The sequence below is a fragment of the Malurus melanocephalus genome, unplaced genomic scaffold (assembly GCF_030028575.1).
Source record: "Malurus melanocephalus ecotype Western Australia unplaced genomic scaffold, MMel_1.1 scaffold_272, whole genome shotgun sequence".
Lineage (NCBI taxonomy): Eukaryota > Metazoa > Chordata > Aves > Passeriformes > Maluridae > Malurus > Malurus melanocephalus.
Window position 1 is genome coordinate 806,894 of NW_026623504.1, and position 22,260 is coordinate 829,153.

General features: G+C 39.8%; 1 protein-coding gene across 2 annotated transcripts in view; it reads left to right on the plus strand.

Annotated features, from left to right (window-relative positions):
* The window catches only part of DACH2 (dachshund family transcription factor 2), a 226,220-nt gene that overhangs the window by 93,564 nt on the left and 110,396 nt on the right, over nt 1-22,260 (plus strand). For both annotated transcript variants that reach the window (XM_057376193.1, XM_057376194.1), the window contains exon 2: nt 15,952-16,067. In XM_057376193.1, the coding sequence (XP_057232176.1) occupies nt 15,952-16,067 (116 nt within the window). The remainder of the gene's footprint in view (nt 1-15,951; nt 16,068-22,260) is intronic.

Genomic DNA, 22,260 nt, shown 5'->3' on the forward strand with positions numbered 1-22,260 from the left:
TAAATTATGTTGACCCGTTCCTTTTAAATGAATGTTTCCTGTAGTTATGGCTGCATTTAAAACTGCAGCCTTTAGAACTTTGAAAATGCCAATAAAAATCGGTGTATAGATAAAAGCATGGCAGTGAATGCCATTTGTTTCTGAGCATTTTTTATTTTTGTTGCTTGTGATTGAGGACTATTTTAAATGATGACATTGAAAAAGTCAAAAATAACCCTRAAACACATGAAGGCTGGTGATGGAAAATTTGAATACATAAATATAGAATTGTTAAGTATCTAGGTAAAATACAAATATAGAAATTAGAACAGACCAGTGCATTTTTTTCTGAACAACTTCACGTTGATTCTGTCAKTTTTAATTTTGCCCTGTTTTAAGTTTGGAAGCAGTTTGGGTAAGRGAAACCTGCTTTGGGAAATCTGCAGTTGAATCCTGACAATTAATACAAATTTTAGGCTTTGGGGCAGTGTGACAGATCTGAAGGTCTTCACTGAAAACACAAATGCTGATAAGAGATGGCAGAATTTTCTGGACTTCAATGTGCACATCAGTCATTGCCTGTGTATTTTTTGGCTGGAAAGTTAGAATTGATGCCCAGTTTTGGTTTTTTAGTCRTTCTCAGATAATATTTTTTTAAAATTTCTGCCATAATAATACACTGAGTGGATAAAGAGCTCACAAAACAAGTGCAGGCACCAGTTCTTGGTTCTTGCAGAGCCTTTCAGAAGCTGAGCTCTGATGGATGGGACTGGTTCGAGCTCTGCAGCAATTCAGGAGTTTGCACGTGCTGTGATTAGTTCTGTTTGAATAATTGTGGTGGTGCTAAGTTAAATTCCATTAAGGAATGCACTCCAGAATAATCCTGGAGGATTTCTGTGGTTTGGTTGCATCTGTTGCAGGCTCAGGCTTGTTCAGGTAAATGATAAACTGAGGAGGGGTTCACAGGGATTGCAGGAATTGGTCCCTAACAGGAGGGAAAAGCTCTCTGTAGGGTGTGATTACCCCCAGTTTATTTTGAATTGATTTGGAAATTCATGATTATAAAGAAATCAAAATTTGGGTAATTTCAAATCATTTTTACACTGTGCAAAATAGCTGTTGTCCCTATTAGAAAGTTAAAAATGAGCACACTCTAGCATTGCAGTATTAAAATGGAAATCCATTTCACTTCTTTAAAAAAGCGTGTTTTGCAAAATTAAAATAGGGAAAAAAAATTAAGGCTGCATTATTTTATTTTTGTTTTTCCCAGGAACCGCCTACATGCAATAACAATAAAAACCCATGAGTAAATAAACACAGTGAGAACATGYTTACCAGGCACCAAACTTGGAGAGTTCATAGAAAAAAAAAAGGGTTTACAAGGAATTACAGAAAAAAATGTTCTTGCACATTTCCCTATGAGATTACAGCACTGCAGCCCGAGCAGAATTTCAACCCAGACAGATTTTGTGTGGTTTGAAAAGAAACGTCTTCTGTTGTATTTAAAAAGGAATCAAGTTATGTACTTTGCACTTCTTCTAATGTCAATTAGTCACGGTAGAATAATGCTGTGGAATAACCGGGCTCTTTTAAGTAGCACTGGAAAATAACCTTTTCAGTTAGCTGAGGAGTTTATTCTGTCGTTAATATTTGCTGAAGGAAAAGCTGTGCAATTAAAGCTGGGAAGCAGCACTGAGCAGTTCTGGAGGAGAAAACTGGAATTGTCTCAGCATCGCTGCTCTCCAAACACCAAACGGTGTTTGTGCACAAAGYTGTGCTTGGAATCTGAAATCTGCCTTTGGATGGTCTGAAATAATCCCAAATAATAAAGTGTGGAGTGGGGGAATCCCTGCAAWGGCTGGGCTTCAAAGCTGGAAAATCAGAGCAGTGAAATTTTAACTGGTTCTCTCCTTGTCCCAGCTCTGCCCTACAGGTAATCCCCAGGATTTGAGGAATTCTGTGCATTTTTACCATTTCACATTTAAAAGTTGTCGATCTCTACAGTGCCATTGCACTGAAAAAGTTGTGCTGTTTTTGCTGGATATGCAGACATCTGCTTAAATGTGTTTTATGTTGAATATTCTTTTCACATCTGCTATTTACCACACAGAACACAGCGATGTAAATCTTAATATTTCATATGAAATCAGCCTGTTCTTAAAGCTTAATAATTTTGACTGCAGTGCTTTCAATTCTTTCTGTTTGGGAATATTTTCCTGGTAATCAGGTGGTTCAGGAGTCCACGTGCAGTTCCAGGTACAGCCATGCAGGAGCAGATGAGTTTGGGCAATTTCTGCCTTTCCTCACACGATGCTTCCATGCTGCAGCCCAGCACAAAGTTGGATATTTTCCTTGTTTTATCACATCTGCCTAATTTGCAGTCTTTTATAACACGTAAATGTGTCTCAGCATATTAACATTGCAGATGTTGCCTCTCTTTTGGAGGGCTACATTATCCTTGTTTTTCACACTTCATTAATTTTGCTTTTTGAAAAAATTGAATTAATTTTTCAGCTKCTTTTGTTCACTCAGATCTCACTGAAGGGTTTTGTAATCTTTCCCCTCTCCTGTTGATGCAGTCTCTTCTTTGAGCTGCTTTAAACTTCTTTTCAGAAGGTTTATGAAGATACAAGAGATCACTTTATTGCTGATTTTTCAAGGTAGTTCCTCTCCCTGCCATAATTTGCTCTGTTTCAGTCCATGAGTGCTCACATTCATACTCTCCTTGTATTAGAACAAGGCACTCTGTTAAGTTGATTTTTCTCATTAAATTAGGGTTTAAATTTGCTGCATCTTTTTCCCCTCCATACATCAATTAAATCTGCAACTCCCTTTTTAGAAAGATTTTATTCTTCCTAAATGGTGCTGTCAGCAGCCTGAGATCATTCTTTTTATAGTTGTTTAACTATTTATCAGAAGCAGAAGTTGTTTCTCCAGGTCAGTAATTACTGGACCTACCTAGACTGGACATGAACACAGAACAGATTTTCATGCCTCCTTATCTGTGCTCCTTTAATGTGTTTTTTTTTTCAGTAGAAGCTATTTTTAAAATTAAGGAAAAACAAGTCATTGACCTGGAAACTAATTACAYTGCTTGGACTCAAGTTTTGCTTTTTTTTTGTTTGTGTTTAATAAAAAGGAAGATTATTAGTTAAAAATACTACTTTTGGAAACAATTCCTTCAGCAGCTGTGGATTTTGCACTGTGGGGATGGGACTGTTTGTGTGTGGTTGATACAGAACTGAAGCTGTCCCCTCCTTTCAGTGCAGAGCAAGGTGAAAGTTTCTGGTTGTTATTTGAGGGTCTCTAATTTGGGCTTTAAACACCACCCAAATGATTCTGAACAATAAATTCTGTAGGATGATTTTGTAAGGAAAATTCCTGCCCTGCAGGAATTCCCTGAATTCCAACATTCTCCTCTATATGATGTGGCATATGGGGTATAGATAAAGGCTTTGCTGCCTTTTATTTGTTTATATTTATCTGTCCTTATCCATCTCTTGGAGCAGTGCAGGTCTGATTTTGTGTTCTGTATCACTGATAATGCCAAATTACTTTCCTCTTCTGATAGCTCTGAGGAAAGGTGCTTCTCTTCTGAATTTTTCCAAAAAAAACCCCAACACTCTAAAGCTCTTAAATTTCAAGGAAAGAAATGTATATCTGAAATTATAGGAATTGTTAATAGTGGGACACATKAAATTATGTGAACAAGAGCAGGCCAGATGTCCATCACTGTAGAATTAAGTTAAGCAGTTGAATTTACTGTCAGATCAGTCACTTTACTGTGTGATGTATTTGATAATTCTCCTGAGTTAATTAGTTCCAAGCAGATATTTTATAGCACTGTGGCCCTGACTGTGAGATAATGCAGCTGGGTTGTTTTCAAATGAGAGAGTCTCCTTTTGTAATTTCTCCACAGCTTTAAAAAATATCTGAGTGTTATCTGGAATGAGGAATTTCTGTCAGCCATTTAGTCCAAGGTGATTACCCCAACTTGAGAATGTCAACAATTACCCAGCACTCATGTTTAATTAGTAAAAGGGAAGCACCTGTATTTTTAGAGGAAAAGACTCCGGGATTAGACTGTACAAATTCAAGTTGTAACAAAAGACAAAAATGAGCATATTATTCATCCTTGGGGAAAATCAGTCACTGGATGGGCTCCGTGCACGGAAAAAAATGCAACAAATAATTCTTTTTGCCTCTGGTCCCTGTGCTTTTGTACTGATGCCTATCAGTAATGATGTTTACAACTGCTTGGTCTGTCCAGCAGCAAAACAAAAGAATTAAGAGCACTTKTGGTGATGAGACAGACCAGTGGCACTGTGGCATTAATATCGCCAACTTTACACTTGGCATATCATTGCCGACTGAAAAAATGTGACTTTTTTATTTATTTTCTTTAAACTGCTTTCTTTAAACCACCATCTGGTTGAGGCATTAAAACAGGCAATATTGCTCTAAGAGTTTTCTTAAGACCTTTCTTTGGCTGTTAATTGCACATTTATAATTGCGTTCTTACAAAAAGATAAAAGAGTTTTGAAGGATTATTCTTGGCAGCAGACCTAAGGTGAAAACCTGCTGGTTTAATGTGTAAATTATAATGTTGTGAAGAGTGGTTTTGTGAAATGCTCGAGTAAGCTGGAGAATCTGAGAGAGCTGTCAGAGAGTTTGCACTCGGAAAGGGCTGATGTTCATTGCAAAACAACTCATAATGTGCTGTGCCTGAAGGCTGAACGAGCAGTTTAACTTAAACACAATCACTAACTTTCTGGAAGACAGATAAAGGAAACAATTGTTCCTCAAGCAGAGTTGGAGAAACGAAAAAAAAAAAAACCAGCTTCACTTTGATGCCTGTTTAAAATCATTAATTTTCCTGTAAGTTAATGTAAATCGAGGATTAAACAGAAACTGTTACCATCTGACCCTTGTAAACGAAACTTCTGTGTGGCTCATCTATTTGAAGTCAAATCTATCCATACATCTAAACAGGAAACTGAATGAAAACATTTTTTCTTTTCATTTCCTATATCCTGCAAACTTTTTCAAAGCCTATTTCCTTTTAAAAGTTAGYCTGGATGCTTATAAAGCTCTTTTTCTTTCTGGTGTGATCATAAACTTAACCAGCAGTTACTGAGCAGAGGATTAGGACAGGGTGAGCTCTGGGCATTGAAGTTTATCCATCTGAAAATGTTTCTAAAGTACCATTTTTGGAGACTTGTTGTGGGCTGTGTGAGAGTTCTGGGATAGTGGATAAATATCAGAATTCTCATCAGTTTGATTTCATGATTAAGGGGTTTCAGGATTGCAATTTAGGCTTATAAACTCAGGGTGATTTCCTTCTTGTTGGGTTTGTATTTGCCTGTCTGTAATGACATTGATCTCCAGAAAATACTTTGCACTCTGCAGATGGAATTACTGTATATTAGATGATGATGATTATTATTATTACCATTATTATTATTACCATTATTACTGCTGTTCTTTATTTACTGCCAGGATGAATGACACAGCTCTGGTGCTCACCACTTAGGTCTGAGGATTGCTGACAGTTTAAAAGGGTGGTAAATATCAAACAGGGATCGCTGCCATCCCTCGTGTTTCAGGGATGCAGARCCCATGGGATGGGAAGATCTTCTGCAGTAACTGAGTTTGGGTTTTTTTGTGTCTGTGCTCAACAAAAAACTCATCCTGATGAACTGATTTGTTTCATTATCAGATAATCCCATGTCAAAACAGCCTCACTTTGTGCCCGCTCAGTGAATCTCCCAAATCTCAGTCAGGTCCTTCACTCCCCTGTGGATGATGTGACCCCCATGGAAGGATCCCCAGCCCTGTCCCTCCCTCTTGGCCACTGTCCTGTCTGGCCCTGGGAGCAGCACTGGTCCCACTGTCAGCTGCTTTTTCCCAGGTTACAGAGATACAGCAGCTCCTGGTGTTGCCCTGTGTTGAATTTCCAGGGTGATCCCATGGGCTGGATGCAGACAGATGGGAGCTGTGCAGCCTTCCAGATGTGTCCATTGCTTCCATGGCTCTTGTCATTGTTTCTCTTCTTTCCTCGTGTGGTTGTAGCCTAAAGAGAAAGCTCTTGTCATTTTTTTCTCTTCTTTCCTCGTGTGGTTGTGGCCGAAAGATAAAGTTCTGTGTAGTTTTGATTTGTCACAAAATCAGTTTGAGGTGATGCCCGTCCCCTCCCAAAGGTGCTCCCGGATCTTCAGCTGTCCTGGGGTTTGTTCCTCTGCCAGTTTGGCCGTGAAATATCAGCTCCCACATCTCTGTCTGATTTAAATGCATCAGAGAATCCTGGATTTGCTGATTGGATACGTTTTCCTTCCTTTCCTTCCTCCCTAAACACACAATACATTGTAATACAGTAATACAGTAAATACAGTAATACATTGAACCTTGGGAGGTGTTTTATGATTTTTACTTCAATACTTGCATCAGGAACACAAACCATATTTCCTTTGGAAAGAACTCTCGTGTGTGAGCAGTAGAGTGCAAGGTTTTCCATTAAAGACACGATAGTGAGGAGCAAATTCCTGCCATTCAGGAAAGGTCTGTAACAGCACATGCAGAAAGAAATGGTAGAATTCTGGTACCCTGATAATTGCCACTTGGTAATGGACTTTAAACAAGAATTTTCCTTTAATAAGTAATACAATACAGTACAGAGTGTCTTACRTGCTTCCCTACTTTTTTTTCCCTGTGGTTCACTGGAGCTGGTTAATGAGGACATTGGGGGAATGTGGGAGCARAGCAGCTCAGAGCTGTGGGAGTGGYCCTTGGGGGACAAACAGCATCCAAAAATGATGTTACAGATGTCACAAGAGTCACCCTCTGCAAAAACTCTGTTTCCCTTGCTTTTGCAGTTGATTAAATAATATAATWAATAATGGTTTTATTCATTGTTGTATAAAATCAGTGTATCTTGGACTGGTCTGGTGGGAGARGACATCAGACTTTGTCCTGTTAGAGTCCACTTGCATTGGAAGAAAAAAAGGATTCTTTTAACAACTCTGAGAATTCTTTTAACAACTTTATGGTATCAAGATAGGACTTGAACGAATTTGGCTGTGGACCAGATAATCCTCCTTTGTTGATGTCAAACCACTGGCCACAGCAGAGGTTACAGCATAAAAGTACAAAAGAGGCTTTATTTATACTACACTTCTTCTTTCATGTTTCCAATCATAAAAATAAATATGTCTTATTAGAAAAGAAAAATTTGACTTATTTACTTGTTTGCGTGCTGGGAGGCATTAAGTATTTCCTTTTTTTTTTTAGGGGAAGTGTGTCACTTGCGTTTAACTCAGATAAAAATAAATGAAGATAAAACTAATTTAATTTTAGAATGTAATTTTTTTTTTATTTGTTGAACGACTGTTGTTTTAAAATGGATAGCCTGCTGCGAAAGAAACAAAGCCACTTCAGCAAAGCAGGAAATCAATAACCACAAGAAAGCCTAAAGAAAATGAATGCATACAGGGTGAGCAAGTGACATAGAAATTATTTTCTGGTGTAAGAATGGTAATAATGGAATGCATATGGAGGGGATGAAAACCTTGATAGAAATATACATGGAAAAGACATGTTCTCTATTTCTAGTTATAAATAATGACCTCTGTGTTACAGTATTTAAGCTTTGAAGGGTCTAGATGGTGGTTTTCCTTCTGATTTCCCCACCCCCCAGTCCTAGGTAAATATTTATGCTTGCAAAATTTAGTAGGCTGGCAGCCATGGAAAYGTATGTCTTTCATTTATCTCCAGGAAATCTGGTTACAAACACTCTTTTACTTGAATTCTTTCAGTCTTTTCCAGCAGCTTTTGAACCAGCTCTTTGGTCAGGAGCAGGAGTTGTGTGTGTGACATCTGAGTGGGATTTCGTGGCAGGGCTGCGTTTGCCCAGAGGTGGATGGTGCTGTGATGTTGCACACACCATGGAATTTTTGGGAGAGTCCCAAAACCCTTGGCTCTGAAGGGTTTTGAAGTCATCAGCAGCAGGTACGACCTGTCTGCTCCACTGTTGTGTCTGCTCCAGCCTACTTGAGTTCAGGAAATCTTGAATTTGTGGATAACTCTTGCTGCTTTTCAGTAATCTGAGCTGTTTTTTTCTGTAATTGGCTTCTTCCAGTTTTTCCTAATTTTATATGRGACATTTCTAGAATGACATTGTGTTTCTCAGTGGGAAATTACCTGTGGCTGTGGTGAGAAGGGTTCCTTGGTGTGGCTGTCGATGGAAAAGCAGAAATGTTTTCAGTGGTTTGGCTCTACCTGCTGAACAGTCAGATACTTCAGGAGATAAAAAAAAAAAAAAAAAACAACTCAGAATGCAAGTTGTATAATGATATTGGCTATAATGGGCAGTGTTTCCCTGCTCTGCCTGGCTCCAGAATCCCAGCAGAGCCAGCCCAGGAGCTGAGCTGAGCTTTGCAAGGCTGGCTGTGAGCTGGGCCATTTCTCCGGTCCTGTCCCATTTGGTTTAGCTGGACATTGTGGGGAGCATTGCTTGGACAACAAAGCTGTAATTTGATTTATGGTCTGGGTGTGTCCTTAATGTCACAATCCCAGCCTGGACAGGTCCCTCCTGTGGGTTTGGTGCAGGCACAGTGGGAGCAGTGGGAATGGGGACACAGCAGCAGGAGCTGTGTTTTATCTGTGCCACTGCCCYTTCCCTGCCTCACTCCCTGATTTCCCGTGGTTCTGTTGAATTTCTGTGTGTGTGTCCCTGCATCTGCTGCAGTCACACTTCCAATTTCCTCRCTGACACAGCCTCAAATTGAGCTGGGCCAGCGTGGTGCATGGATCATCCTCCCAGCTTGTCTGCAGCCATGAATCACCACCAGGCTGAAGTTTGGTGATTTATCCCCCTTTTTCCTGTGGTGCTGTTTGACAGGGAAAAAATAAAACCAGGAATGTTGAGATGCTGTTACATCTGCAGGCACAGTCATTTAAAATTTTAAGGCTCAGTAAACCATTTTTTTTTGTTTGTTTTAAACTTAGTAATGCCTGATTTCAGAAATAAGCAGTTAAACTTCAAGTTAGAACCAGTTACTTTTTCTTTATTGCAAATAGATTGCAATGACAATTGAGTACAAAAAATTCAGGTAATCTTTCTGACACTGGACTGCAACTCAAGTCTTAAATAAGTAACTTAATCAGTGAATAACCAAAAKTTCCTGGAGACCATCATGGGGATAAATCTGTCAGATAAATCTGTAAAACATCTGTTTATGGATGGAATRGTTTTACAAATTTTTACCCTACTGGGGCTTTTTAATACATTTAAGAAGTTTATAGAAAGCTCATCTAAATTCTGTGTTACCAGATAGTTTACTGAAGATGTTTTCATGAATCTGACCCATGTTTATTTTTTAAGTAAAATGGGAGCATTCTCTGCAATTCTGTTGTACTATCTGAAGACCTCTTTAGGTAGCAGACAGAAAAATGCTCACCCTGTCTCATAGTGAGAGTATCAGACACAGACAGCTCCTAGAGATCACTCTCAGTCACAATTATTGCAGAAGAGACTTGGACTTTTGCACTTCACATAATTTTTAGTGCTTGTTCATATTTATTATTTGTTTTTGAAGCTTCTAAATTTGCATGTCAACTAATTTCAGTTGTGGAACTTTGGGGAAAATAATCATCACCAATCTTTTCAGTCTCTTGTGGCCCTTACTAGAGAAGGAAAGCTGGAAAGTGTGATTTTCAGACGCTCTAAATATTCCCAAATTAACAGCCAAATAAAAACATGCAAAATGGAACTTGAAAAACGTAGAAATTCTATTGATTGTTGGTCCCAGGATGTACAACACAGAGCTGGCATGCAGAGCAGAAATGCCCTGGTGTGATTTGGGTTTGTGTGCCTGAAGCCATCCACGGGCTGGGAGCTGGGGTGGGGGAATTTTTGGGGAATTGTGACCCAGCCAGGCTCTCAGTAAGGGAGCCCTGTGTGGGAATTGGTCAGGTCTCTGCTGGCTTGAGATTCTTGAGATGAATACAGTGACAATGAGCTACTTCCCATTGTCAGTGGTAGAATTCCAAAGGTGTGATATTGCATGGAGCTTCGAGCAGTCAATGCTCAAATCCCAACAACAGAAAAAATTCAGATTTTCAATGCTTTAGAACAAACTGCCGCTGATGTTGACACTGAGGACCTTCCTCCCTGCAAATCCCTGGAGGATTGGGTGTGGATATTCCATTTTACATCATTTCCCCACGTGTCCCCTGTCCCCMRRCCGGCGTTGGCGCTGCCCCGARCGCYGCCATCCGCACCGGCCTCTCATTTCCAGCTTCATCCATGATTAATGTTAATTCCCCATTTTGCATGGGTGGCTTTTGTGCCCTGCTGGATTGGCTGCTGGTGCCTTTGATGTGGCTGGTGATCCGATGTCCTGCCATGGCCACACAAGCCATCCCCGGAGCAGACAGAATCAGGTTGCTGCAGGGTCAGCCTTTGCTTCTCCTCTTAAACACTGAAAGGTCAAGTAGAGTTTAACTACTGCTGRCATCTTTGAAATGTTGTAATAAATGCCAAAGCGAGGAGATTGTTTTGAGTCCGTGCTACAGCTGGAAACCTGAAGGTAACGGGGAAGATTTTAAACTCACCGAGATGTTAAATTTATTGGTGAAGGCTTCAAAAAGTACCTTTCCCAATCACTAGGGGGTATTTACTGATCTTTGAAGAGAGGAAAAATCTTAATTTCTGGCTCCTGTTCCACTTTCAGGAAAGTAACTAAGACTGAGGGTATGTGTGTGTTTTATTTAGCTTTTWAAAGTGTTATGTTTGTCGGTTTTTAAGTTTTTTTTTAAACTTCTGAGCACTTGCACCACTTACTGCCACTATTATCAGGGCAATTTACACAGCATGTCACATAGAACTTCAGTATTTCTCCTTTAAGCCTAATAAAATATGTTGCTGTTGGAGAAATCTGTGATACATATGAGAGCTTCCTAAATCACAGGTCTAGCATATTTTGGTACCAAACAGCTCCAGCCTCACGAAATCAATAATTAATTTATTAACTGGATCTCTTTTGGAAAAAAAATAAAAAAAAAAACCCCAAAATCAGCAGTCCTGGCGAGGCTGCCTCCTGCCAATTCATAAATAGTTGATGACAAAAAATGAAAAGTGTAGAAGTAAAATTCAAATCTTAACGATCAAAGTATCGGGTACCTCATCTATCACAACTTGGAATAAACATATCACAGCAAGTGTCATATCTCATTGACACTGCAAAACATAATGCTTTCCCTTGTTATCTAGCGAGCTGCCAAGGCTACAGAGTTTATAGGCTGCTAAGATAATGTGCTGCTGGTAATCCACTTCACTCGCAGAAAATATGAAGTACTGCTGGAATATATTTCTACTTGGTTTATTCTTTGCTCTCCAGAGGGTAGGATGCTATTTCAGAGCCTCTAAAGAAGCTCAGAGAATGAAAAGCAAAAACATCAGGATAAATTATGCTAAATGGTGGACTAGACCCCAGAGGAAATCACGCTTCTGTGRTACAGTATTCCTCCATTTATCTTACAAATGTTACATCTAATGTTAATTTTGTAAAGGGAAAGCATTCAAAGGTCCATCTGATCCTTTTAATAATAGTTTTAGTGCTGTAGTGTKATTTGTCAAACTCGTGCCGTCATAACTAACTTTTCTAGTTTTGGCAGACCATTCATACAGAAAATATTTTGGGCTACCAATACATAACGTTTTTATTTCACAAAACACAAATAACCCAGTAATTACACTCCAAAACTTAACAAATAATTGCCAGCAAGCAATTACCATTCAATTAAAGAGTAATTACATGGTTATTTGTGCCCTGTAAAATAAAGCATTACTGAAATCAGTAGCGCAATCAATATTTTAGCAGAAACAGGATGCTGCAGTGATGGACCTTTCAACCTGTGCTGATTAAATTGTCATCCAAATAACAGTTTCCCAGTTAAATCACCACATGTTTATTTGTCTTGATTAATATGCAAATTCCACTTCTGATTCTAGTAAATCTGCTATATTTAAAAGCACAAAAGTGGAGCACTATCACACATCAGCAGYGATGTGCTGCATGTTTCCACTGATTAATTACATGGCACAAAGCATCCACGAATTTGTGGATTTTATGAAATAATACAGTTGTCTTTAATGAGCATAAAATAGAGTTAGGAAAGATGGAGYTGATCAGTAATTTTTAAGAAAATCACAAAAATAAGCTTATTTCATGTATGGATTCAAATTAAAAATCCTTGCGATATCAWGGGAATTTATGAAACTTGGAGAGAAAAAATAATAAAATTAACTCTCAACAGGAGTGGAAAATGAGGAAGAAAACAGGCATTAATGAACATTTTCTCAACATTTGACTATATAAATTTCAACTGTCAAATATGCTGCTCAAAATGTAATTTATTTTCTGACAAATTTAATTTCAAACAAAATTTTAAAAATGAACAACRTTCAGATCAGTTCATTTTTCATTTTCAAGCGTTAGTGATTTTGTGGGGGTGGGGTAGAGAGGGTGACAAGAATGAGTGTATAACCATGGTGTAAAAAACTGTATAACCATAGGTAAAACCCCAAAACCTCCAGTCATCCTCACTTTCAAGTAATCGATGACCTAAGGACATTTTGGGTTTGAGGGATAATGATAGAATTTTAATTAGTAGAGACTTTATTTAGTAAAAAGAATAAGTTTCCTGAAGGTTTACATGAGAAACAATATTGTATTTCTATTTTAGCCTCCATGGTCTTCACTTGGGACCATAATTTTTGTATTTAAAGAAGTTTTTCAAAGATACCTATCAACAACTAGCAGTTTCTAATTGAATTAACATCTCATTTAGATTTGAGTAGTTTTCCATTTACAAAGATCTGTTGATGGCAAACATAAAATTTGTATAGAGATTTTAGACTGTCAAAGAAATACATTCAAAATTGTTTGAAAGTGATTGTTCCTGTTTGTGCCTCCTTTGTTACCAATGAAAAAAAGATTTTTCTACACTTCTTGAATATGTAACTTTCCTGAATGAGATAAAGGAAAAACGTGGAAAAAAAAATGCAGTAAAAGAGCAGGGTGACAAAAGATGAGAAATAATGTTAAATAAAGTTAATATTTAAATGCTAATGCTATTAACATTATTATGCTAATACTTCCATAATCACAAATTCTGTCTTACTCTCCCCAAATGATAATTCTGCTTGCCTTGGGTTTCCTGTTCAGTGCTTGTATTAGCAATTTTCTCTGAGTTGTGGAGGTTTTAAATAGTAAATGTGAAAACGTGTGTTTTAAATAGTAAATGTGAAATTTGGAGGAATTCTAGACCTTGAGGGATGATCAGAGGGGATATTTGGGGGGTTGTTGAGACACAGAGCAGGGACACAACATAAAATAAATCCCATAAAAACCTTAAATCTACTGGTTCTTTGTGCACATCTTACTAAAAACCCCAAGATTTCAAGATGTCAATATGAAATTCCTGGTTTCATGTTTAAGGAGAAACACCAGGTTTGTTTCTGGCCCAAATTTGGGCTCAGATGTGGTGTTTTCTGGTGTCATCCCAAGCTGAAGGTGTTGGTTCTTGGTGGGTGAAGCATCTCTGGGGATGTCCAGCAAGTCCAGCTGGAATTTTRAGGTGTTTGCTGCTGTGCTGGAGGCTCTGGGATTCCTTTTCTTGGCTGGGAATTGGACACAGGGCACTGAAAACTGCAGAACTCRGTGTTAAGGACCCAGACAGGTCCTTGCAGGTGTGTCACAGTCAGCTGTCAGCAGCATCCAACCTACAGTTTCTCATTTAAAAGCTCAGATTAAATTAGAGATGAAGGACTTGGACTTTATTTGAACAGATTCATCTGGGAACAATTCCATTCCAATTATCCTGGCTACAGCTGGAAAAGTCAGCCCAGAACCTGGGCCCTGGGAGTTGCTGCTTTACWGGAATATTCACTGAAAGCCCTTTCAGGAGGTTAGAAAGACACTTTTTTTATTTTTTTCAGTCCATCAGACCCTGTCCCCAAAAGGATCCCAATCCCAATGCTGTGTTTTCCCAGTGTGTAATATTTTCACAGTGTCACCTCTCTTGTGTAAGGGAGGATAAAAGGAGGATAAAAACACAGGACCCTAAAAGGGAGCAGAGTGGGGTTTTTTTGATGGGAATTTCTCTTTCTCCATCTCTTGGGCTCTCCATGCAGGTCGGTGCAGGATTGCAGGGGTCACATCTCTTTTGTGTTTTTACAATTCAAGGTGTTCCCTGCTGGACCTGAGCCATCAACGTGAGCTGCTGTCAGGGCTGGAGCTCCACAGTGTCCCCTRCTCCTCCTCTGAAAACACAAATCAGGAATAAAGTCTCTTCATAAAGCCTTTTAAAGCTGTTTGTTGCATTTTGAAAATGGTTTTCTTAGATCAACATCAGCATACGGAGTTTTCTGCAAAGTCTTTGAGCTCGGGAAGAAAACATTTTGTTGGTTGAGCTCTTCCACTGGAGAAAGCTGCTAATTTTAGCTGGTTTGTTGGGTTTTTTTGGTTTTTTTTTCATAGACAGTAAGTGCCAGCTAAGCACTTACACATGCCTGTGGATAAGCACAGGCTCCTGTGATTCAAAATAACAACAATTCCTGTTTGTTCAGTCCCCCATRTCAACCTGACACTGTCGGGCAGTGTTGTTGTGATTTTAATAGAGAATGCACATGTGCATCAAACTTCCCGTGGAAATGCTTTTATTTTGGTTTTACTTTATTACAGCCCAGCAGTTGTTGGAGCAGGTTTTACTGCACAGCCATCATGKTATGATAAACAACTGAAAGCATCAAAAAGAAAAATGGGAAAAACGCCGAATAAAACCGAATACAAAATGGACAAACCCAGAGCTAAAAAGAGGGGAGGGAGGGGGGAATGGTTTTATAGAGATAAAATAATAAACCAAAAAAATGATTTTGTGCTACTTTGATGTACAGTAAAACAAAATAACACKAGCACGGTGTGAAAAATGAACAGGTTAATGGTGCCTCTGTGTAGTGCTGCTGGAAGTTGTCTTCATTTAAATGCAGAGTTTGTCGTAGGTTGATGGAGGGCTTTGCCACTGTAACTTGATAGAGTGAAGTTTAACTTAAATTTCTTTGTGAACCAGAAGTCGTTTTGGAAATGCTTTCTATTCAAACCTCATTCATTGTTGCAGCTTAGTTATTTTATACAGTGTTTCACTCCATGTTGTCAAAAGCTCTATTATTCAGCAGAGTAAAATCTGTTTTGACCAAAGAGAAGCAGCAATACTTTTCCATACATGAGGGGGTTGCATTTTTATGGGGTGGCTTGGGGAAGAGTCGGTTCAGATGGTTTTTTTTCCTGTAAATCTGTGTTATGATGGCAGCACAGGATGGGGATGTGTTCAGGAAGGGATAAAGGTGATGGCTGAAATCAGGAGCTCAGTGGGACCAGCCTGTAAATGATCCTTGGGCGTTTTGGGTTAAAATCTGCAACTGTAATCCATAAACTGGTGAGGTTTTTTGCAGGTTGGGCTAACACTTGATTTAATCTATAATAGTTAAACCCCCCCCAATCGGTGTGTGAAGGGGAGTGGTGAGTTCTGCAGAGTTCAGGAGGAGGCAGGGACCAGAGGCAGGGCTGGAGGTGCTGCTGCTTTCAGGGTTTCAATCCTCATCAGCTCTCGAGGCATCACAGCTTTGAATTTTCTGTGAATTTTCTTGGGAGCAKCCACTGCTGTGACCCCTCTCCACCATCCCCCTGTGAGCTCAGGGAAGCCTTGGATAATGCAAAACCTCACCGCTGGCTCACGTGAAACCCATGCACTTCTGCTGTGTTTAATCAAACGATTTTTCTCGTTTTTTCCTCAGCAGGAATTTCCGATATCAATTTCTGCGTATCAGGTATTTTATACCAATCGATGCTGTGTGTAGTAAGCAAACATTTCCCAAAAAAAAACGTGTTTTCCTTTCTGCTCTTGTCCCATCAGCTCCCGCCCAGGAAGACCCCCCAAGCGTTCCCTGGGAGTGGCCATCCAGGAAAATGCCCGTCTGCTGCCCCACGGRGTTCCAGGTCTCTTATCACCAGGACTGATCTCCCCGACAGGTAATAAAATCCATCAGATGATCAGGCTCATCTCTCCATACCGCACAGCAGTTAAAATAAACTAATATTGATCTAACTGCCTTGTCCTTCAGGGCTCTCGCAGGCTTTACCAGAGGTTACATTATTGGATTTTTTTTGAGCGTTCGTGAAAACTCTGTTTTGCCTGCTGCACYGACTGAAATCTAATGGATTTGTAATTTAGTTCTTTATTAATTGTAATTTCCTTACAGGAAATTCCATTAAATGTGTTATTTTAGTAAAAGAAAAAAAAACAAAACAACAAAACAAAAATGCTGAGAAGCTGAACTATTGTCTCAGAGGCCTGTAAGAGGCATTTCTTCCTTTGAAATGTGTGTGTGTTTTGGTTCTCGTGGGATCTGAGCAGCGTGGCTAATGCCTGGTGTATTGTAACCCCATTAGTGTGTGCTGGGGAGAGACACAGATGCTTGTAGGAATTACAGAAGGAACACTTGAAAAGCAGATAAGTCCACATTGCCACAGTGCATTGTGCTTTAATAATCTGCTTTGAGTGTCATAAAGTGAAAAAAAAGTAGCGTGGAAATATGTGGGATTATAAACATCACTTAATGCGTAGTATTTAATTTCACTTCATTAATTTATTAATGGGGTTTAAATTAAATCTTGTGCTATCCTGATGAGTGCTTTAATTTTTTATTAATTGCTGTATTCTAAAGGTAAGTTGATTTTCATAGTAAAGCTGTATTCACAGGCTGAATTCATAAAAGTAATTGCTTAAATATTCAACAGGCTTAACAGTTTTAGGATTGCTGTCGAAGTCCAGTCTAAATAAATTGTAACTCCATAATAAGCAAATGTAGTGAGGTGTTTAGGAGAATGTAAAATCATAGAAAATGTCCCAGGAAAAGAAGAATTATAAGATCCTTGGTGGGAAYAGAGTGCAATCTCTCCCAGTGTCACAGATCAGCAATTCCATGGATTCTTGTTTATGTCATCACTGATAGACAGGAAAGCACMGGAGCCTCCTTGCACTGAGAAATTCTTCCCTGAAATCCAGAATATTCCATGTTGCTTTCCCACTCTGTGTGTGTGTGTGTTTGCAAATAGGACACCAAATCACACAGGCTGCCACGTTGCTTGAAACTGGGAAATATTTTAGGATGCAGCACGCTGGGGATGCACAGTAAAGCATCACAGACACATTCTGTGTCTCACAGATATTTTGGGTACCACACAGTTTGAGCAGAAGATTGTTGAGTTGGGTTTCCAGGCTGTTGGGAGCTGTCTGGAGCCTGCAGTGCTGAGYTCCTGCTCTCCCATTTTTACACAAAACTTTGTCTAAAAAAACTTCTGCAGCCCCAAACTCAAGGACACCTCCCTGKGCCAGGCCCCAAGAGATAAAAACAACAGAGAATTGGGGGAGCCAASTTGGAGTCAATGACTGCATTGGTGCAGCTGCAATTGGAGGATTCAGCCCTGATGTGCAAATGGACAAAAGTGAGAAAGGGTGAAAAACCCGTGAGCCATTGTCCATTGTGGGTGTGGGACTGCCCTGAATGCACCTGGAGACCCTGCCATAAATAGAAACGCTTTTTATTCTCTGAATTTTATTTAGCCTCTGTTTTAGTAAGCCCAGTTCAGCCCTGTCACCCTGGGGTCACAGCTCCCCAGGGGCTCCTCTGCYTCCCAAGGAGGGGATGGATAAGAGTTGGGGGAATTGCTGAGCCAGGAAAGGKGCCAAAGAGCCTCTTGTGAACTCAGTGGGAACTTGGGGTGGTGTGGCCCTTAATGGAGCACCCCAAATAGTAACCCCATTAGCTTTATTTAGATCTCTTTACACTTAATTACTGCCTTGCTCTGGTGCCTTCAGTATTTTGGGATTGGATTCCTTCCTTTGGCTGAAATTAGAACAGAATAGGTTTGAATGCTTGTCACAGGACAGAGGTTTTTATTCCGCATTTCCAAGTGCTGGACAATAACTGGAATAGAAGAACTCTCAGCTGCCATGTGGGTGTTTGGATGGCTTGGGAGGGGAGCAGGGCCAGGACTGAGCAGGGTTTGCCTCATGGGAGGGCTGGATCCATCCCTTCCASAGGAGCAGAGGCTGATAGGGAGGCAAGGAAGAGTTTTCCCATCTTTGGGAATGCTTTGGTTCCCTCTGACTGCAGTGTGATTGCCCGGAGCATTTCCTCTGGATATTTTCTTGTCATTGCTAATCCTTGTGTCTGATCCTGCCTGTTCTTCCTACAGCCCAGATATGCAGATAWCTGTGTTAGCCTGCCTACATTATTCTAACTAAAAAAAAAAAGTCTCATTTTTTTTGTGGTTCCCTGATTCACTGTGTCCAGTTTGCATCTGAGCGTTCCCTATGGATAAACTCATTTTGGTACAGGCTCCACATCAGCRAATGTGGCATAGTTCATCCTCCACAGAATTTTTCCGTGTTTCCCTCCTTTCCATCCTGTTTGGGGTTCCAGTCCTGTGTCCAGGCTGGCTCTGGGGTGTGGATGGGTTGGAAAAGTGGCAGCTGTGGCTGTAGAACACACAGCCCTGTCTGGAGGGTGTTTGGGAGCCGTGATCAGGAGCTTCCTGCAGACTCAGACACGGAGCCATCTGTGTTTGCACTCCTTGGAACGTGCTGTTATTTTCATCACCCATTTGGTTTGTGTCAGCTCGGTTTACATGGCCATTTTCACATAATAAACAGGTAGTTAAATTAGGCACTCTGCATTTCCCAGAGCAGGGGAGTGTTTGACCTCTTGGCAAAGCCAACTCCATCAACTCTTACACCTAAGGACAAGATGTGAAGGAGCTGCAAGTGAAGCCTCACCTTTTAAAATGTTTGTAGGTGCTTTCCCCTTTGGAGGAATGGAATATTTGGGTTCCATGGGGTGCCTGAGGAGGATGAGGAGCTGTGTGTGGGATGCACACCATGGGGAAGGGTTTGGGGAGGCAGCCCTGCCTGCATCCTTCACGAGCTGATCTCCCAGCACCATCCATTCCATGTTAACTTTGGAGAAAGTGATTTTCTATTTGTATTGGGGTAGGAAATGTGGGAATCAGCGTGGTGCCCCTTCCTGCTGTGAGGGCACAGCTAAAAACCCRCATGTCACAGAGGGATGGTCATCAAAGGCTCGGCTCTTCAAACAATGCCATGTGATGAAGTGACATTAACAAAAAAAGGCTTTATCTSCCATTAGTGTACAAGGCTTTATCATCAGTGCATCTTAACGAGGCAGCTGGGACTTCTCTGTGGAATAGATTCTCAGGGAAGTTTGGGGCTTTGCTGAAATCTGTTTTGTGATCTAAGCCAATGGTTCAGCAAACTGTTCATATGGAATGAAACTGAAAGAGTGGTTGGATCTTTGGGTAATTGTCTGTGCAGCTTCATTCCTCCTACCCCTCATTTAGGATGGYCTCAAAWAAGGTTAGAAAAYCACTCTGTCTGTGCAATTTTTCTCTACTCAGTCTGTAGAACAGCTGCTGGTTATTTCAATAAAAACATTTTGGGGGGTTCTTCATTTTGTCTTCAAGATATTGGAGAGGCTGGCTTGTGAGGAAACTTGTCCTGTCACTTGAACTTCGTCTGGTTTTGGTCCAAGCAAAGATAAATTCCTGTTTTCATTATCAGCTACATTAGCTTCACCTCTCTTGAAATGATTTTTCTTTTGTTTAATGAGCAGTTAAAATAGACACTGTTTGTCCAGAGTTTTTGAGAATACAGTGTTTAAAATATTGACTCATTTGTACAGATACAAATACTTTTTTTTCAGAACAGTTTTGTCTTATTAATAGTTAAAAGAATCTGTTGTGAACCTAATAGTTTCAGGTGATTAATAATTCAGTGGAGTTAATATTTTAATAGCTGTACCAAGTCACATCATTGTGGGATTCAAATAGAGCAGCTCAGGATATGGGAGCTTCATGTTTTCCTTCAGTTCAGCAGCAACAGCAGCAGCCACTTCTTCTTTATCCAGAAAAGGGAGGATAAATCAGGATTTGCTGCATCTTTAGGCATTTTGGTGTGTTGTCTCCGTGCTGGAGGAATGAAGGAGGCTGGAGCTTTGGGGGTCTCTGGTGTCCAGTTGTGTTTRTCAAGGTGGGCACAGATCAGCCTGCCCAGCAATCCCACGGACCCTCTCCTCACTCCCAGCATTTAACTGAACATTTCTGTGTGTTTACATCCTAATCCTGTGGCTCATTTCTCTGTTTACAATTACCCTTTTTTCTTTTTTTTTTTTTTTTTTTTTTTTCTTTCAGTTGTCATAGGTGACATTTGATAGTTCCATTTATAATGAGAAACATATGCAGGACTTTGTCATCGTTGGCATTACCTGGCTTGGTGGAAATTATTATTTTTAATCAGAGGCAAACACGCTGATTAAGGATGCCACAACACTCCCCTGCCTATGGGGAACGTTAACAGTTTATAAATTGTTCTTGGTGACAATTCAGTAGTGAATTACTTTGATATATATGGCTAATAAATTAATATGATTAAGTTAATGAGTAGTACAAGTGTTGCCAAACTCCACTCGTCGGGCTTTTAATGCTGCTCCACATTTGCAGCTCGAGCTTCCCCCTGTGGTGAGAGGATCAGTGCTACCTACGCACTGTCATTGTGATAAATGGCATATCCCACAGTGCCCTGCACTCCATCTGCTGTGTCCCCAAAATGAGAAATATTTTATACAAATCACACACTCAGAAGCTCAAAGGACTGTGGAAAGATCTATTTTTTCAGACAATAATAAAAATGCATACATCTCTTTAGCAACTCTTCATTTTTACTGTCATAATGAATGCGGATAGATTTGGGAAATGAAAGCTCGTGTGAGTAACATAGGAAAGTTATCCACTGCACAGTAAAGCTGGCAAATAAGTTACATGTGCGCTCTTTTATTTTATCATGAAATGTTCTYAGATAAAAAATGATGTTAGAACATCTCTTTAACTGGATTTTAAAATTAAAGACCATGTGTGCAGCATGATTGAGTACCACCCATCTCATGGCAGCAGATTCCTGTGCTGAAGGCAGCCTGAATTGGAGTGAATGAGGAATGCAGGATCATATCATTACTCTTTTAATGCAGCCATTCAGCAGAGTTCTGATAATCTGGGARCTGTACTTGGTGACTGTGACTCACTCAGTTCCTCTCTTCTCTCTTTCAATATTATCTTTCTTTATCTCTTTCCCCATTTTCAGTGTCTGCTTTATCGGGTGGGACATTGYATTTTTGACAAACGAATAGCTGAAGCTGTCGAGATTTTGCTGAATGGTTAACCTCGTTGTAAATTTAATTTACACTTAGCCTCAGCTACTAATTACTGTCCGAGAAGTGTGAAACTCAGCAGTATACTTCGATTTTTATGCATTTGTACTGATTTTTTTTTTAAATTTGATCCTATTGAGTGCCTACATCTTCAGAGTTAAGGAAGTGTTCTACCAGAGTGGTCACCCTGAGAGAATTAAGACTTTGTCATCCTGARCAGCTTTTCTGTTCATCTCCTGTCTGATGGCACTGAGGTCTGCAGTGACCATAAGATCTGTCTGCTTCTCTCTCTCTTCGACTGACATGGAAAGCTTTTTAAATTCTTTAAAATTATTGTTCAGAAGGCCTTAAAGTGGTCAAGAGCATCAGGAGGTGTGAAAGGTATCCCTTCAGCACCCCCTTGTTTCCTGGGGAACTCTTCTGGCAATAACACTGTGGTTATTGAATAGGTTATTCTGGGTTTTATTTTTCTTTCCAATAACTTTGATGAAGTTGAGCCAATAGTTCAACTAGTATCACCAGTAGTTCACCAATAGCACTAAAAAGTGTATTTAAATGCCTCAAGAGTGTCTATGTAGGATTCCCACACCGACTGCATTTTGTGTATCCTGCAGGATTTCAAAGACTTGTTGAACTCAAGTTATCTRCACACACTTAAATTTTTATTTTTATGACCTAAAACTAAATAAGATACAATTTTAACAATAATACAATTCTGGTTGCAGAATAATACTGATCCATCACCTACTTGCAATGCCAAAGGATACTACATTTACGTAAAAAATGTTCTCTTGAAAATGCAGCATTCAGATCTGCATTAGTGTGGCATCCTAAATGAAAGCTTTATAAAGTTGATTTTGGGAAAATTCTTGGTATGACAACACTGGTGCAAGTTATGCAGGAAAAAGAAGGGAACAGAACTCTCTGGATTAAAAAATAAG